We start from the raw sequence: 17,761 nt of genomic DNA, 5'->3' as shown, positions 1-17,761 counted from the left end.
GAAGGAGGGTTATATTCCCTGGGACATTCAAAAATCAAACATCTGATTAGAGACCTCACAAGTAGGACTTTGAAGCCCATGGCTGGACCATACCTGTACCTCTGTTTCATTGTTTGAAGGTTTAGCTTGTTAGCATTGCTAGGAAATGCTTTGTGTGCAATGTGTACACATGTGGTGCTTCTACATGACTATGAACATTTCAAGAGGGAATGTCCTTCCTTGACCTCTGCTAAACTACAGTCCACTTCCATTGGTGTCTGTCATGGAGTTGGTTCTTAGTGAGTCCTGTCGGATTCCTTTAATGTGTAAAACTGATGAGTTGTGGTGAGAGGGGATAGCAGCATACATTCAAAGAGGGGATAGCAGCGTACATTCAAACACATGCAAATGGCCGACAAAAGCCCTTCACCTCTGTCATTAATGTCATAATCTCATGTGTAAGCCCAATGGGTCTAAAGTTACTTTCTAGAGCTTTGGGAACATAGATCAAGCAAAAATACATAGCAGCCACTTCTTTCTTTCATTTCGCATGTTTGTTTTTGTTCCATGAGACAGACGCTCCTGGACCACAGGCTGGAATCATCATTTCCGAGTAGCCAAAGATTACTTGAAGTGATGATCTTCCTCCTCCACTTTCACAAATTTTATAATTAACATGGGCTCATCTTTATGAGACTATCCTGACTTTAACTTTGTCCTATGTCTGTCAGAGGACCCTGAGGGACTCTCATCACTCTGGGTCCAGGTAGCTTACCCAAGTCTAGATTTTTCCTATCTGACTGTTTTGTGCCAATTCCTACTTCAACCTTCAACCCCAATTCAACAGCAGTAAGATGTGGATACACAGGAAACTGCTACAGGGCACAACATGTCACCTTTACCAAAGATACACTGATCTCATACTTTTTCTGGACCCTCTGGGAATACATACACAGGGCCAGTTAGAATTAGAAAGCAGCATTGGTACATAATTAATTTGTTGGGTACCTGTCCTTGCCTTGCTAACATCCTGATGCACAAGTAATCAACTTCTGTTGTTTTGAAGGTCAAACAGAAGGCATTGTGTTTGAGAGCAGAAGGACCCAGAGTTCCAGAACACGGCATCTACTACATGAGTTGTTTATAGGTTCCTGGCTTACGGGTGTTTACTTGATCATTTGGAACATATCAGCTCACTGTTTCTGGATCTTGAGCTTTGGTCAGAAGTCTCAAGCCTGAGGGCAGGCAATATGGGATTAATGGTGTCATATTCCTCTCAGCCCCACAAATGGTAGTCTCATGGCCAGGGGTGCAATGAATAATAGCATTTTGTCACAACAATCAAGGTAGTCAGGACTTACAATCCTTTAGCAACCACTTGTCGGAGTTTAAAAAGTAAATAGAATACATTGATTATGGACATGAATTATTACAAACTTACGAAGTCTGGGGTCCATGTGAAAAGCAAGACAATGTCCATCAACTTGCCATTGAATATCAGAATCCATAAAAAACTGGAGTGCCAAAGCTCTGGCGTCCATTGTCATTCTCAGGATTCCTTGTTTGATTATTAATGACAAAAGTGTCCTTGTTAAAGATGGAGTGTTAAGTGTTTGAACATTGTTCCCATTAGGTGGTGCAATTTGGGGTTAATTATGGTCCTTGGGCAGGGGACAAGTAGGAAGAAATGGGTCACTGGGTAACATTGGGGACAGACTCTTGAGTCAAACCTGCCCTCTAGTGCTCCAATGACCAAGACTAGCCTTCCTGTCCATGGAGACAGAAGCAGAGGAGAAGCAATGGACCGTGCCTAGCCACAGTGTTGGCTGCTCTTTGCTCTCACCTCCCAAGGAACCCTGTGACAATGGATAGACACCTGTCTACTTACAGCTCTGATTGAGGCTGCATTCTGTCCTTACAGGTATAGAAGCTGTTGCTTGGCTGGAAAGAAATTAGAGTTTGAAGAAACAGAAATTAGACTTGGACATTCAGGAGCTGTTGGACCCTGACATAGTAAGTTTCTCCAAATTGGACACTTCAACTTGCTCTTTTTGACTTTGGTTTCTGTATTTGCTGGCTTGAGTTATGCATTTACATTTCCATGTTTTTTATTATCTTCTATTTCACGTTTTATTAAATTATGTATGCTATGTTAGAGTATTCTATTTTTTCACTTCATATGTATGACAGATTTGCATCCACATATGCCTTGAGTACCATATCCCAGATGCATTCTGTGGAGGTCAGAAGAGGGAGTCAGGTTTTCTGGGTCTGGAGTTACAGGTGGTTGTGATTCTCTCACACCATCCCTAGGATTGATACAATAACATATTCACATAGCATAACTCAGTTGTGTAAGAAAATAAAATCTCTCTATACCTGTCTATAGTTCCACTTCCCCGAAATCTGATTCCGTTGCTAACCTGACAGCTCATACTAATAAAATTATATAGAAAGACTTGTATCACTATTTTAAGTGGTGTATACCACCTGTGAGTGTGCTGTATAGGTGTGCTTAGAGTCGAGAGGTGTAGTAACCCCTGGAGCTGGAGTTAGGGTAGCTGTGGGCACCTGTGTTCTGAGAACCACCTACAGGTCCTCTGCCTGAGTAGCCAAATTTGGGAACTCCAGACGCAGATCGCCATCCTGCACAGTATAGGTTTTCGGGGATCTGTTCTCTTTACACCTTCTCTTGAAGCTGATATTGTAGATGCCTCTACTCAAAGAGAATGCTGAGATCAGGAGAGAGGATGGTGAGCTTTTCCAATTTAGTGGCTTTTAGTGTCTAGGATTCTCTCAGTTTGGAGTTGGTCCCTGACAACCGCCTCTATGTCATATTTTGCATCTGCTCCTTTGTAGTAGGTCCTTGTCCTTCCCTTCCCAGTATGTAAAGTACATGTCTAGATTGTCTGATGTTTTTCTGACCTTTTTTCCTCATCTCTTTAATGTAGGAATTTGAGCGTATCAACATATTCTGGGGCCTGATTTTAAATGTCTGTTTTATTTCTCATTGCAAGTTTGCTTCTAGCCATATAAAGGAGGGCCTGATCATGGAGCAGGACCGAGAGAGCCTGGACTCTATCGAGAACTTTACCACTGACTATAAGATCATAAGAACCCTGGGAAGGGGACGATTTTCAGTCGTAAAAATGGCCTACCACCTCCCAACCCTCACCTGTGTAGCTATAAAAGTTCTCAAGAACACCGAGAAGTGCTCCTCAGTGATGAGCAGGGAAGTTGACATTCTAAAGTCCCTGGGCCATCCTCATATCATCAAGGTGGTCGAAGTGGTCCAGACAAGAGAGGCCACCCACCTGGTCATGGAGCATGCCTCTCAGGGAGACCTACTGGACCGAATCCGGGAATGTGGATATTTAAAATCGTGGGAGGCCCGAAGAATGTTTAGACAGATATTAGAGGCAGTACAATTCTGCCATGACAATAATATTGTCCACCGAGACATAAAGGCCAACAACATTTTGATAGACGGAAGGTCGAATGCCAAGCTCTGTGATTTTGGCCTAGCTGCTAAAACACATCCTGGGCAGAAGCTGATTGATTTCTGTGGCACGCTGCCATACTGTGCGCCAGAATTCTTTGAAGCTGAGGAATATGAGGGACGCCCATTTGACGTATGGAGTGTAGGTGTCCTCCTCTTCTTCATGGTGACTGGGCACTTGCCTTTCCTAGGCAAGTCATTTGCAGAGGTGAGGAGACAAATCAGTTCAGCCAATTTCAGCATTCCGCCTCATGTTGCCAACGATATTTTCAATGTTATAGTGGAAATGCTGATGATAAATCCCAGCAGGAGGCCCAGCATCCAGCAAATTATGATGCGCCCCATGATCAAAGACAGCCAGGCCTACTCACCACCGACATCCATACAGACGTTTACAGGAACACCAAGCCCTAGCATCATCAAAGCCATGAGAGTCATGAGGCATACACCTGAGAAAAGCACTGAGTCTCTGATAGACCAAAATATCAACGAGGTGCTGGCAACATACTTGATTCAACAGCACAAGCCACTCAGGAAAGTCTGCACACACCACCAAGTGGAGCCAGGTCTAGAAGATCTTTACTCCTTCCCTCGTTTTCTTAAGAGAAAGGGACCTCTACTCTCCTCCTTCACCTTGTCCTCACATTCATCCAATATGAGGGAGAAGGAGGATAGGAAGAATTCCAGGAAGGTTGTCAGAAGGCATGATGTGGGCTACCAGCAAACAAGGACCAACACTCTCCAGCCCGACCTCCTGGACTGTCCTATAGCTGAAGAATTCAAGGATAACAGGCTGCAAATCAGGAAGACATTCTCAGACTCCAAGACTGTGTTGTCTTGTAGTCTAACTGAACATATCCAGTCACCTCGACTTCAATACACCTATTCCACTACAGCAGACAGGAATGTGTCCTCCTTCATACCGCCACATGATTTCTGTGCATCACTGCAGAGACCTAAGGGGATAAGCCTTGCACGCTGCTCTGGAGATACCTGGCAGAGAGAGACACTCGTGGACAAAAACACCTTCATCAAGGAAGAGGCCATGGTTCATGAAGATACCGTCACTAGTGGCCAGCCACAAGTTCCTTGCCCAGCTTCCCGTCGGGGATGGCGTCAGCACTGGAAGGGGTTTAAAAAGACAATTAGTAGAAGCCTTCGAAACCTGTGCTGCTGTCTGCCACCACCATCGGAAAATCAAGTCTCCTGCAATAACTTGGCTTTCAGGAAGAGAGGAGAACATTGTGTCACCCACAGGACCAGGTGGGTGCATGTCCTCATTCATTTCATCCATATTCCGTCCTGTCCTTTGTGACAAATGATGATGGCCCTTGAGGCACACAGAAACTTGACAAAATGTAACTTCAGAAAGATTAAGTTCATAGAAACCCCTGAAGGGTGATCTGATGCTTCGTGAGTCATAAGGGGAATCAGAGACACTGATTAAAGCAGGACGAGAGGGAGGTGGGGGCATTCCCAAATGGGGCAGAGAGTCCTAAGACAACCAGTGGGGTGCTATGGCTCTTTATGGAAAGCACAGGAAGTTCTCTGTTTTTCAGACACCAAGAGCCTCTTTTCTGTGTCTTTTTCTTTTCAAGTCCTGAAGAACAGCAGCCTCAGCTCCATGGCTTTTAAGCCAGGGGTGGGGGTTGGCCTGGCTGAAGATTATACAGTCTCAGAGGAGCCAGGCCAGACGTCCAGGTGCCTGTGTGCTTGCAGGCCCCTTCTCCAGAGGAAGAGCTGTCCACACCACAGCAAGGTCTCTCCAGGTAAAACCCCAGGCAGGAAGGGCTGCCTTTTCACTGTGTCTTGCTCAGAAGGGAGGGATGAAGTAGAACAGTGCCCTAAAAGTGTCAGTGGACCAGTAGCCCTCTGCCCTCTCTTCTAGCAGAGGTAAACATCAGAGACTGTTCTGTGGGACTGTACTGTTCTTTGCTTCCTGTTTCTTGCAGAGAACATGGTCTTCATCATGAAGTAGACTTCTCAGAAAAGTCTCCCTAGTCAGCCCATCAGACCTGAGCTAAAATGGGTTCCCAGGTGGAATATGAGACCTCTATATCTCCTCTGAAGGGAATCCTCCTGTCAAACTTTGACCAGACCCTCACCCATCCCCACTGCCCTGCAAATGATATCACAGTTTATATTGCTTAAGTCCTCAGACCCAACTCAGGGTAAAGCTTACAAAACCCATACTGTGGAGTGACTCCCAAGGCAGCTGTGCCCTCTCTCTCACCAGTTCTGCCCTGTAATTACTCACCTCTCTATGTTTGCTCCCTCAAGGCCAACTTTCAAATGTCTAACTGGATTCCTACCTGTGTCACAGCCTCCTGGAAGGAGGAGGGACAGGTGTTATGAGCAGAGTCAAAAGAATAACTTAATGATGGAGCAGCAAATTGGTGTGGCCCTAGCTCATGACAGCTTCCGGCCTCCACTGGAGTATGCATTCCACTGGATAAATCTACCCAGGCTGCTTCCATTAACCTGAGAATTTGCACACTGCTTTTTTATGCCCAGTTAAACAGCCTTGCAATTCCTTTGTGAGAGCTTCTGGGAAGCTTTCCCTGTCCCTCCTACTGTTACATTTGTTAAGATGTCATCTCCTGTGTTCTTTTTAACTAGACTGTATCAACATCTTCCACAGCATGAGGTGTACAGAATACCATATGACTGACGTGGAGGGTCCCTCTGACCCAGTGTCTCTCTTAATTTGTTCAAAGGACATCAAGGATCCTGGCATAGTAATCCTGCAGTGATATGTGCTGAGTTTAACAGCATGTCCCTATAGTACTCCACCATTGTGATCACATACATATTTCTCATGTGCTTTATCCCCTGAGCTAAACGAAATTCTCTTAGGACAGACAATCTTTCTCTCTAATTTGAGTGGGAAAGCACATTATATTCCACTCTGGAGCAAGAAGAGCACTATATGAACTCGTGTATCTGAACCCACAATGCACAAGTTTGGGAAAGTTCATTAAAGGGGTTCTTTGCTGGCCTCTAGCACTGAACCAGGTTAGCTACTCAGACAAAACCAAGGAAAGCCTCTCACAGACCCTGGCCAGCCTAGGTTTTAAGAGTTGGCCTCACACCCTGATGGTTCCTTGTCATCCATACCCTGATATGTAGAAGCCCTGGTGAGTCTATATCTCTGTCAGTGTGTCTGTCTTTACTTTTACATGAACTACTTCCATGCAGGTGGGTCTCAATGGATGTTTCTTATACTGGACTCCTAGAGAGCCATGTTCCCCTCAGGATGGCCTTAAGTGGAAAACACAAAATAGAAACATCAAGTATAAAATCCCAATTGATGGAAATAGATTCACAAAATTAAAAACCAACAGATGAAAAACACTAACCACTCCAATAAAAATCCTTAATATATCACTCTTAATTCTAACAGACTCACAGGTGTATGCTAAGGGAACATATTCCATGTACAATAGACAGAAGAAATTGGTTCTTATTTTCTGATATGTTTATGTAAATTAAGCATACCTTCATTTTTTTTCTTCTTACATTTTTTTTCCTCTTTTGGAATAGTGTTGCTATGCTGGTTTTAGTGTTCACACAGTCAAACCTAAAATTCAGAGAGAATACCACTCGGGATAGAATGAAAGCCCAGGCTACCTTTGTCTTCCTCTTGATCTTGCTGCCTCTGTTCCTCCTTTAGTGTAATGCTATGCTGTGAACATTTCTGTTTTCATCAAGGTCTCTTAAATCCCAACAGGCCACCTTGTAGCTAAAGATTACCTTGAGCACGATCCTCTTCTTCCTATCTCTAATTCTGCAATGTAGAAGTTTCAGTTCTGAGCCACTCTACCCTGTCAAGTAACACAACTTCAAGGCCAGTATAGGCAAGAGGAAGTACCAGGCTGAGTGCAATCCTGTCAGAAAAAGGACATTCTAAATATTTTTACCTGGCAGATCTGGTCTCTGCAGCTGGGGAGATGGATGTTGGGTAAAGTGTCACAGTGCAACAAAAGGACTCTGGAAATCAGACAAGGAAGAATCATGGTGTCATCTTAGGCCTTGAGCTTAACAGAGGCAGGTGTGGCAGACTGATGAGCTGAGATTACTGACATATTACTCTGTCTCAATATTGAGGTAAAAAAGCATTTGATGATTATTCCTGGCCTTCAGGTATGAGGACAAACAGACAGACACCAACACACAAACACACACACACACACACACACACACACACACAGAGAGAGAGAGAGAGAGAGAGAGAGAGACAGAGAGAGACAGAGAGAGAGACAGAGAGAGACAGAGAGAGACAGAGAGAGAAAGGGAGAGAGAGGGGGTGTAACTCTGAGGTAATGTATGTATCATGCACACATTAACTCTTTATAGATCTATCTAGACTTTTCCAACTATGGACTTTCTAAATTTTATAGTCATGTCTGTCTATTTCTTGGCCAGTGAACATAAACCTAAGTCCCGTGGAAAAAAACCTACTAGGGTTTTCTAGTGATGAATATTTTTTTCTTTCTCTTGTTTAACTCCAGTTTTCTTTATGCAGTCCAGGCAGCCAAGGACTTTTGATCCTGCTGGACAACGGACTGCACACAATGAGTGGCCTGATGAGTGGACCGTTGGACAACTTGGGACTCACCTGGACTAAAATCCATGTATAACAAAAGGGTCTCCAATATCCTGCTCCTTCCACTAGGAGGGCAGATGAAAGGAAGATGCTCCGAGATATAGATTTCTTGTAGCTTTTTTTTTCTCTGTGTTTTCTTTTGAAGCTTGTAAGGTTTGCTTTTTATTCCTCTTATTTGTATATAATTTTGTTCATACATTTGTATTTATCTAATATTTTAATGTTTTAATTGAAACAGTGACATCACCTCCCTCTTTTGTACCTCCTCTCCAAACTCTCCCAGCTATCCTATATCAAACATTTCTCATGCCTTCACTCTTAAGTTTATAGACTCCTTTATGTGCTGAAATTTGTTATATATTTTTACATATCTTGTGTATCCAGAAATAAATATAAATATACCTGCAGAGCCCATATTTGTTGCTTGTGTATATATTTGTTCAAGACTGACTACTCTGTATTTGACAACATGGTACTTTCTATTTTTACCTTTTGATATTTTCTCTTCCCAATCTTAAAATTCTTTTTCTGGCTAATGGTTTCTTGCCACTTTTATTTAACCTAAATTATTTATTTCCTTCTTTTGCCTCCTTTCTATACTCCCCCCATCTTTGATTCTACTACAACAAAGACCACTGCCTGTGGGAAGGACTCACTCTTGAAAGAGCCAGAGGTGTGGGTCAATTGAAGACCAGTGGGAAAGTTCCACTGCCAACCTTCAAGCACAATGACCCCTCCCTTCCAGGGAATAGTCAGATCCCACAGAACTGCAAGCCAAAGTGTTAAACAAAGCTACCTGTGATTTCCAACTCACCTCTCCTTCCCCTCTGGAAAAGCAGGAATGGTTCACTGATCACTAGTCAGTAGGAGGTCACTTTGCCCCATCAATAATACCCTGCCTAGTTACCAACTGCTTGAATTCTGCCCCAATTCTTAGCAAGGTATATAACTGCCTGTCAGAATCTGCCCAGGGTCATCTCCCTTTAAGCAGGAAGGCCTCAATAAGGCAGAATTAAACTCCTCTTGCTATTGTATAGATCACTGTCTCCATGAATGTCAATCAAGAGGTCCTGGAATCGGTTCAGTTTGAACCTCACATTGGTGCATACATCTGGAAACTTGCTTCTTCTGTGGGACCCATGGGAGAGTGGTGAAAGGGAGGAGAGTGGGAGTTACAGCTAGGTACTGAGGTTGACTTCTCTGTGCTCTCTCTATCTAGCTTCATAGTGTTCTCCTTTTGGCTTCTTTCTTTCTTGCAAGTATCAGGAGGGCTCACAGAGGCTAGGTAACAGGGCTTTGACCTGTCCAGAGGCCAGCAATGTCAGAGAACTTTGATCCAGTGTGAGGCCAGCAAATTCACCAGAACCTGTGTTCATCTCACATGTGGCAGGAGCAGATAGCCTGCGTTATGACATCCACAGCAGTGATGGGTTGGTCTGTGTACTTTGCCCTTGAAAAGGGACACTTGGTTTGTGTGTTTATTGTTCTTTTTGTGCATTCTTGTTTTCATGTTTTGGACTTGGACTGATGAAAATTTTGGACATGGGACCAATTGTTTTCTCACCTTAATCTTATTCTGAGTCATTTTCAAGAATTTAGGACTAAGGACCACTTAATGAAACTTGGAGTGGGCTGCTTTTGATGTTAAATGGACACCAGGAGAGAGACATTTTAACTCCCCAAGGTATCAGCAATAGAGGATAAAATGTTTCAGACATTTTCCCTCCTCCTCAACCCCTACCTTCTAAACACTTCTTTTTCACTAGAAACAACAAAAGCCTACTTCAGCCCAGCACCCAGCTCCTTCCTTATTGACAGTATCAGCCTTAGGACTGGAGAGATGGCACAGAGGTGAAGAGAACTGAGTGCTCTTCCAGAGCTCCCGAGTTTAATGCCCAGCAGACACTTGTTGAATTCTCTTTTTCTTCAGGATAGGTTCAGAGTTTCATGGCTCACAAGGTCACAAGGATTTAACCCCTTTTTCCCTGCTCTTCTGCTCAATGCTGACACAGTGCAAACTGGCATCCAGCATCCCTGACAGGAGAGGCTCCATGTGGGCAAAAGTATCTTTCAACAGAGCTTACAAATGGCTCCTGGCCCTACAAGGAACCCACCCAGATTAGGGCTTCAATTCAGTAACGGTTGGCAGTGTGTCCAGATTTGCCACCAGGCTCTATAAGCATATCTCAATAATAATTTGTCCCAGGTTCACATATGATATTAAATAAGAGCAAACAGAAAATTCTCATATGATAGCCCTGACTTTCATCAATTAAGTTCGTACCAAATGTTAGAGTAAAGTTAAGTTGCAGGGAGATTGTAGAAGAGTGCAGATCACGACAGAAAGAATTAATTAGACCACTTCCAGCCAACAAACCAAACGATCCAGGACAAAAGAAATTCCAAGCTTCAATAAATTTACTTTGACACTCATGACTACCCCTACAATTCTGACTGATGATTCAGTAATGCCTACAGGCTTCATTATCAGAGTTTTCCCTGGCTGAGATGTTTTCTAGCCACCTGTTTTCCTAAACCTTGCAACTCTCCCACCTGACCCTGACTTGGACTGTCCACTCCATCAATTTGACGAGGTTGTGGCACAGGTGTTCAGTACTTGACCTGACTTGAGGAACACTCCTTTGTCAGAAACAGAACAGACCTGGGTTATGGACAGAAGCAGCTTCATCCATGGGGGTGAGAGGAGGGCAGGGGCAGTGGTGACAATACAAATGGAGGGAATGCAGTTGCCAAAAACAATAAAAGGCCTCCCTGTCCTGTGGCTGCACTCAAGGAAAGAGAAACCACAGTCCATTGTCACCCCCCTTTATCTGTGTCCCCAGAACAGCTTCACAGAGGACACATTTTGAATGTTCCTCTGAAGACGCCACAGTCTGAAGGCCTCCCAGGAGAACTACTGCAGGCTGGGCAACATATCAGCATCTTCTCTGCCCCTTTGAATATCCTCCAGTTGGAAGGCCCTCACAGGAGGTCTGCTACAGACAGGGCCACAGTCCTGACAGGAGCCCTGTTGGAAACCAGGTACCAAGGAGTCAGACTCCAGAGTCACCTTCTTTTCAGCACCTCATGGTATCTTCTCAAAAACTGACCATATGACGGGTCATAAAACATACCTCAACAGATACAGGAAGATAGAAATAATCCCATGCAATCCATCATATTCCACAGACTAAGGCTGATCTTCATTAACAACAATAATGAAAGAACACCCACATATACATGGAAGTTGAACAATGCTCTACACATATACCTTAGTCAAGGAAGGAATAAAGAAAGAAATAAGAACACTTCTCAGAGTTTAATGAAAATGAAGGTACAACATACCCAAACTGATGGGACACCATTGAAGCTGTGCAAAGAGGAAAACTCATAGCTGTGACTGCCTGAAAAAAGCAAAAAACAGGAGAGAGCACAAATCAGCAGCTTGACAGCACACCTGAAATCTCCAGATCAAAACAAGCAACTGCAACCAAGAGCAGTACAAGGTAGGAAATAATTATTCTCAGGGCTGAAATCAACCAAGTAGAAAAAAAAAGGTCTATACAGGGAACCAACAAAACCAAGAGCTGGTTCTCTGACAAAATCAATAAGATAGATAAACTCTTAGACAGACTAACCAGAGGGCACAGAGTATGTGTCCAAATTAACAAAATCAGAAATTAAAGAGGAGACATAACAACAGAATCTGAGGAAATGAAAAAAATCATCAGGTCCTATTAAGAAAGGCCAAATTTAACAAAACTTAAAAATCTGGAGGAAATGGACAGTTTTCTAGACAAATACCAAGTACCAAAGATAAACAAGGAACAGATAAACCATCGAAATTACCTCATAACTCCTAAAGAATTAGAACCAGTTATTAAAAGTCTGCGAATCAAAAAGAGCCCACCACAAGATGGGTTTAATGCAGAATTCTAACAGACCTTAATAGAAGACCTCATACCAATGCTCTCCAAACCATTCTACAAAATAGAAATGGAGAAAGCACTACCAAATGCCTTCTATGAAGTCACAATTACTTATACTGAAACCACAGAAAGACCCAACAAATAAAGAGAAATACAGACCAAATTCCCTTTTGAATATCAATGCAAAAATACTTAATAAGATTCTCGAAACAAGATCAAAGAATACATAAAAATGAACAACCATCATGATCAAGGAGACTTCACACCAGGAAGAGAGGGATGGTTCAATATATGGAAGTCCATTAACAGAATTCACTTTATAAAAAAACCTCAAAGATAAAAACCACATGATCATTTCATTAGATGCTGAGAAAGCAATGGACAAAATTCAACACCCCTTCATAATAAAAGTCCTGGAATGATCAGGAATTCAGTGTCGGTACCTAAACGTAGTAAAAGCAATATACAGCAAACAGTAGACAACATCAAACTACATGGAGAGAAACATGAAACAGTCCCATTAAAATCAGGGAGTAGACAAAGCTGCCCAATTTCTTCCTGCTTATTGAATATAGTTCTTGAAGTCTTAGCCAGAGTAATCAGACGACAAATGAAGGTCAAAGAGATACAAAGTGGAAAGGAAGAAGTCAAAATATCACTATTCGCAGATGATATGATAGTATACTTAAGTGACCACAGAAGTTGAACCAGAGAACTACTAAGCCTGACAAACAGCAAAGTGGCTCGGTATAAAATTAACTCAAACAAATCAGTAGCCATCCTCTATTCAAAGGATAAACAGGCTGAGAAAGAAATTAGGGAAATGATACCCTTCATATTAGTCCCAAATAATATATAATGCCATGGTGTGACTTTAACCAACAGAGTGGGAAAAGATCTTTAACAATCCTACATCTGATAGAGGGCTAATATCCAAAATATACAAAGAACTCAAGAAGTTAGACTCCAGTGAGTCAGATAACCCTATGAAAAAAATGGGGTACAGAGCTAAAAATAGAATTCTCAGCTGAGGATTATCGAATGTCGGAGAAACACCTAAAGAAATGTTCAGCGTACATCTGGAGTCATCCAGGGAATGCAAATTGAAACAACCCTGAGAATCCATCTCACACAAGTCAGAATGACTAAGATAAAAACTCAGGTGACAGAAGATGGTCGCGAGGATGTGGGGAAGGAGGAACACCCCTCCTTTGTTGGGTGGATTGCAAATGGGTACAAACTCTCTGGAAATCAGTCTGGAGGTTCGTCAGAAAATTGAAAATTGGACTATCTGAGGATCTTGCTATACCTCTCCTGGCCATATTCCCAAAAGATGTTCCATCATAAAACAAAACCCCCAGGAAAACAACAATTCCAACCAACCAGAGCTCCTAGGGACAAATCCACTACCCAAAGAGTACACATGGACCGACCCATGGCTCCAGCTTCATGTAGCAGAGCATGGCCTTGTTGGGTACCAATGGGAGGAGAAATCCTTTGTCCTGCCAAGTCTGGACCTCTCACTGTAGTGGAATTTCAGGGCAGAAAGGCAGGAAAGAGAGATGTTTGGGGAGGAAAAAAAATTATAAAAGAAGTGGGAGGGTGAATGGGATGGGGGTTATGGATATGAAACCAGGAAAGTGAATAACATTTGAAATGTAAATACATTTTTAAAAAATAGAAAAGAATAGAAAAAGAGAAATACCCAATAAAAATTAAAATGAATAATAAAAATAAATAAAATAGGAGCAAATTTAGAAAAAAAGAAGTTATGTACAATCAGCCTTAAGGGAACTAGGTCAGTGTATATGGGTGTTTGCTGGGCAAACATAAACCTGAGTTTAAATCTCCATAAAAATCACATCTGACTACATATATGCCTCTAAACCAAGCCTTGAGAGCAGCAGACAAAATATTCGTGCTGGCATGCCAACCTAGCTTCAAGCTCAGACACCATCTCAAAGGACTAAGCAGGACAATGATAGAGCAGGACACCCGAACTCCTCCTCTAGACTGTGCATGCGAACAACTTCTCACAACGAGGTGTACACACACACACACACACACACACACACACACACACACACACACACACACATAGATACACACACTCGCATGCGTAAAATATTTTTTGAAGAGTATAAAAGACATCTAGTCCAATTGAAACTCATTTCTGGCTCTGCCTTCTCCCTGCTTTTTCTCTTAAGTCCTATAACATCATCTGACAAGGGCATATTCTATTTATTTATGATCTGAAGTTCTTCTAGAAGACGGCTGTCCCAAGAGGTGATATTCACCTGCTGTTGAAAAGCGCCTCTTGCACAATAGATACTTAACAGATCTTTATTAAATACATATGCTGTATATGAAATTTATTGTTTGGGAAGTATCTTAATGGAAACTAAATCAGAGAAACCATCTCCCTCATGTCCTCTCACAAAGTCTCTCAATGTCTGTATGTATTAGTAAAAATGTGGATGACAGCAAAGAGCAACAGAAAAGTTACCTGCAAAGCTCTTTACATACAGACACCCCCTACCAATTAACTACATAACAACATCTTTATTACTATAAGATTACTAGGTGTGGATTAGTATAAGGTTACTAGATGTGGAAGTTAACATAAGGGTAGAACATCCAAGGGCCTTCAGGAAGAAAAGACACAAATCAATGTGCCTAATCAATCTGTTAAACAAACCCTGGAGGAAATGGAAAATGAATTTGATGCTTACAGAAATACTGGCCAGAATTCAACATAAATGCCATTCAACACGAACCAACAATTTTTTTCTCACACTTCTATCAGGCAGGAGCAGATCTCTGTCTGTCTGTGTTGTGGTGTGTGTGTGTGTGTGTGTGTGTGTGTGTGTGCATGTGTGTGTGTGTGTGTGAGAGAGAGGGAGAGAGAGAGAGCGCAGAGACAGAGAGACAGAGAGACAGAGACAGAGAGACAGATATAGACAGAGATAGAGAAGAATGATTTGATGTTTTGTTTGTCTCTCTCAGGATTGGAAAAAGACACTTTTCTTGACTGCCTGAGCTCCAACCCTTCATGAATGTTGGCTTCAGGTGGCACAGGAAATCTCCCTGGTTCATTTCCTTATAATATTAGCATCTCAGCCACCTCTCCAGAGATGAGCATGAACCAGGAAGGGTGGTGTGTGGAGTGCAGCAGCAGGTGTCACAGGCAGGGAAAGGAGAGCAGGAACTTGGAGCACATGAGTGAGAATGAGATGGGCCCAAGGCTTAAAGTGAGACACCCTCAACCTGTCAGTTCCCTCAATCACCTGCTGGGTAGGACCAGGCAAGCTGCGGGTAGGGAACTTCCAGTTGAGCACTACCTCGGGTGAAGAGACCCCTGAGGGCTCTGGACTGTGGCACCAGCCCCCTCTTTAGTAAAGTTTGCGTGGGGTCTGACCCAGTGCCAGAGTCCTCAGGCCAAGGGACCGCCTCAGTAAGCAACCATGCAGGGCTCAAGTTCAGTGAACGGGCCAGGACAAGCACTGGACACCCACCTTTCCCTTGGCGCGGTACAACCCCGCAGAGTAGCCCTCCACCTTCCGCCATGCTCTGCTGAGGTCGAGACCCTGATCCTCTAAAGCAGCCTGCTCCCTTCTTTACCTCAGCTCTGTGGTCCAAGGCGGGATATCACCCTGGCAAGGGAATCCGGACCTGCCTAACCTGCCTGGTCAACCAGAGCTGTTACTCCGCTCTCTCAGGTAACCAAGGAAACAGGGTTTCCACACCTTCCTTAGCCCTGACCCAGACTAGATCCTCTACACCTGCACACACGCGCCATTTCCTGCGCTTTGATTCCCTCTCTGCTGGGAGGGCGGGCACAACCTGGTCGCCGGTGTGACGCGCTGAGAATCTCAGCCAATGAGAGGAAAAAGGCGGGACCACTGAAGAGGGGCGGGCCCCGTGCCGCTTCTCTGAGTCCCACCCCTCCCAGTGACTCTGCTTCTAAAAGCACCAAGTCTCTTGTTTCTAATTTAAGTGCAGGTTCACTGAAAAAACTACATATGTCATGAAGACTGCTCAAAGTGCCTGAATAGTACTTGAGCACTAAGCAGGGGATGAATCATCGGTAGCCAAAATTATCTTGTACTATCTTTGGGGTCTTTAAACTTCTTTATACCAACCTTTGTACCTGACCTAGGATCTTTGTGCCTGTTATATAAAACATTTGAAATGTATTGTTGAACTCAGCCAACCACTGGCTTTTCAGTAATGCGGAACAAAAGAATATCATCAGCGGGACATTTTCCTGCTGTGCTGTAGGCTGCCCACCAAATGTTCTTTCCCCTGTATTTGTGTATTGATTTATGTTCTTTTGTTCTATGGCTATAAGACCTCATGCCAACCTCTTCCCCAATAGTCATTAATTCTGGGAAACCCGAATCTGTACTCCTATGCAGTATTCACTCAGAGTTGCCTCAGAATATACTTCTCCTTGTTTTTGGTTTTGGTTTTATTTTCTTCACGGTCAGTATGTACAATGAACTGTTGTCCTATCATCTGCTGGAGGTCATAGGATTAAAAAGGATGAGTAAAGTTTCACCGAGATGACAGCAGGGCTATCCTCAGATATCTTTGAGACCCAACCTTATATTTCTGTAGAGAAAGAGAGATTCTTGCACAAATTCTGGGTCCAGCTATAATACCCTTTGTAGCCCTGTCCAATTATGTTGCATACAATCGGGCACCTGACACAGATCCTTACATAAATCAAACTTTAGTCAGACTTTGAACCTGCTCCTTGGCCCGTGTGCTTTATGTGCACATCTTTGTACACTCCAGCTTTAGCAGTCGCCAAGGCAGTTTAGCATGAACCCACATATACACAATCACCCCCTCCCTATCTTACAAAAATGTTTCTGTCCCCACCCTTGATATCTGTGGTGCTTGCCTGCCTTCAGCAGGAAGCTTTCAAGGTTGGGGTTACTAAAATTGACCCATGTTGCTATCAACCATGAGCTCCATATTTCTTGACTATACATCCCTATGTATCTCTCGTGTGTTTAGACAGCAGGCCAGCTCAGTACCTGGGTCTCTTTGTTATACTACCCTGGAAAAAATTGGACTTTGTCACTTTAACTTGTGCACAGCTTTGGCTTTCTCTGAGGACTGTTAAGGTTATGTACTTTAATATGCCAATCTCTTCTGAGTGTGGGAACTACAAATTAAATAATAGGATATCTGAGCCTCACTACAGACAGTCTAACTAAACCTAAGAGTGATAGGACGATCCTAATCTAGGAATTTGACACATTAGTGGCCATCCTTCCTAATCTTCCAGTCACAGCTGTGAGATAACAGAAGCATGGGGGAAAGTCAAAGCTACACTGACATATTTGGTATACTTTGGCAGTTTTTAAAGTCTCCCCAAATAATACAATCAAAAACTAAATAGTCTGTGGCTTAATCAGGGAGCAGAAGCGTAAGGTGGAGAGATTTCAATCAAGGACAGAAAAACCATGGAATCCCCATTTTCACCACCAAAGGATACATATAACAGTTCGAACATGTCTGAGAAAATCCCATAGCATAGGCATGTGAGGAAAGGTAGGATGTGTGTAAATGATTTATAAAGATGCACAACCCCCATGACCCATACTTTGAGCCTTTGATCTTACTCCAAGTTTAGCTCAAACTTTTCTTCCTTAATAAGAGAAGAAAACATCCCTTTCTTTCTACCAATATCCTATGTGTCCCTGGTCCAATTCCTTGCTCTTAGTCACAAAACCT

At 43.1% G+C, this 17,761-nt stretch overlaps 2 protein-coding genes across 10 annotated transcripts in view; one reads left to right on the top strand and one right to left on the bottom strand.

Moving 5' to 3' along the window:
• Window positions 1–17,761, bottom strand: part of LOC102549174 (ankyrin repeat domain-containing protein 26-like) — a 246,026-nt gene that overhangs the window by 106,105 nt on the left and 122,160 nt on the right. The gene's annotated exons all lie outside the window — the stretch shown is intronic.
• On the top strand, window positions 2,826–5,456 carry LOC134482791 (sperm motility kinase X-like). Its single transcript, XM_063276980.1, has 2 exons — window positions 2,826–4,593; window positions 5,431–5,456. The coding sequence occupies exons 1-2, from the start codon at window positions 3,030–3,032 to the stop codon at window positions 5,454–5,456; spliced, it is 1,590 nt and encodes a 529-aa protein (XP_063133050.1). The 5' UTR covers window positions 2,826–3,029.

The sequence above is a fragment of the Rattus norvegicus genome, chromosome 17 (genome assembly GCF_036323735.1).
Source record: "Rattus norvegicus strain BN/NHsdMcwi chromosome 17, GRCr8, whole genome shotgun sequence".
NCBI classification, from domain to species: Eukaryota; Metazoa; Chordata; class Mammalia; order Rodentia; family Muridae; genus Rattus; species Rattus norvegicus.
This window is presented reverse-complemented; position numbering and strand designations above follow the sequence as displayed.